This window comes from Mizuhopecten yessoensis, unplaced genomic scaffold, assembly GCF_002113885.1.
Source record: "Mizuhopecten yessoensis strain PY_sf001 unplaced genomic scaffold, ASM211388v2 scaffold4623, whole genome shotgun sequence".
NCBI lineage: Eukaryota > Metazoa > Mollusca > Bivalvia > Pectinida > Pectinidae > Mizuhopecten > Mizuhopecten yessoensis.
This window is the reverse complement of record NW_018405639.1, coordinates 198,610-199,557: the sequence shown is the minus strand read 5'-3', so window position 1 is coordinate 199,557 and position 948 is coordinate 198,610. Positions and strand designations below refer to the sequence as shown.

At 38.0% G+C, this 948-nt stretch overlaps 1 protein-coding gene across 1 annotated transcript in view; it reads right to left on the bottom strand.

Annotated features, from left to right (window-relative positions):
• LOC110449468 (rab-like protein 6) overlaps window positions 1-948 on the bottom strand; it is a 21,217-nt gene that overhangs the window by 8,517 nt on the left and 11,752 nt on the right. The window contains exon 5 of the mRNA XM_021496346.1: window positions 140-273. Within this exon, the coding sequence (XP_021352021.1) occupies window positions 140-273 (134 nt within the window). The remainder of the gene's footprint in view (window positions 1-139; window positions 274-948) is intronic.

Genomic DNA, 948 nt, shown 5'->3' with positions numbered 1-948 from the left:
GCCTGTCTGTATGCTTGTAACAATTTGACTGATGATTTCTATGGCGATTTGGATTGGTAACTTTGATTTTGATTTTGAGTGGTAAGTTGGATTGGTGATTTAGATAATGACATTAACTAGGTTTTATGTAGTTCCTCACCTGGAAGACTGTTAGGCTTAGTTGCCTCCCCTGATACTTCTACTACTCCCTGTTTTAGTTTGGAATCAACCAGAACTTTCTCTGACAACTTGTCCTGCTGTTGACGGCGCTTGCTGCATAGACCTTCAATGAATCTGCAAAATAATTACATTTCTTCAAAACTGTATCATCTAAGTTACAGTTTCTTCTTCAATGCCAATTAAATCCCCCTTGCCCTGGAGGATTGAGTCATGCAATGAGATGTAGAGTAAGAGGTTTCCTTCTGTGATTCCTGGTACACAGACATTGAATATACCAATACTGACCCACTCCACCACTACAACATATAGGATTTCTTTTTACTATGAGTACCTCTTTCTCCCTTTGAAGCAATGCTTCCTTAAATTTTGCTGTAGTCCCTTGTCAGAATATACCGGTACACACAGTGCGTAGGTTTACACTTATGTGTTTTAGATTGATATGTAGGTGTAGCGTAGCTGTCTTTGTCATAATAACTCCAAACAAATGAAGAATGGCATTTAAGTGTGTTCATCTTTGTTGCAATACTCTAAAGAAACAAAGTAACCCTCCCCCATCCTCCCAAAAAAATAAAAAAAATAAAATAAAAAAAAATGCCATCTATTTAACACAGATTGGTCTCTCAAGATACTGTGACAGGTTTTAATTGTGCATATCATTACGGCTAAGGAGAATTTCCCTTTAGCTCAATGGGTAGAGTGGCAGACTGGAAAGCTGAATGTCGCTGATTCCATCCCCATAGAAAGCACATTACTCTCTTTCCTATTACAAATGGTTAGAACCTTGGTCTT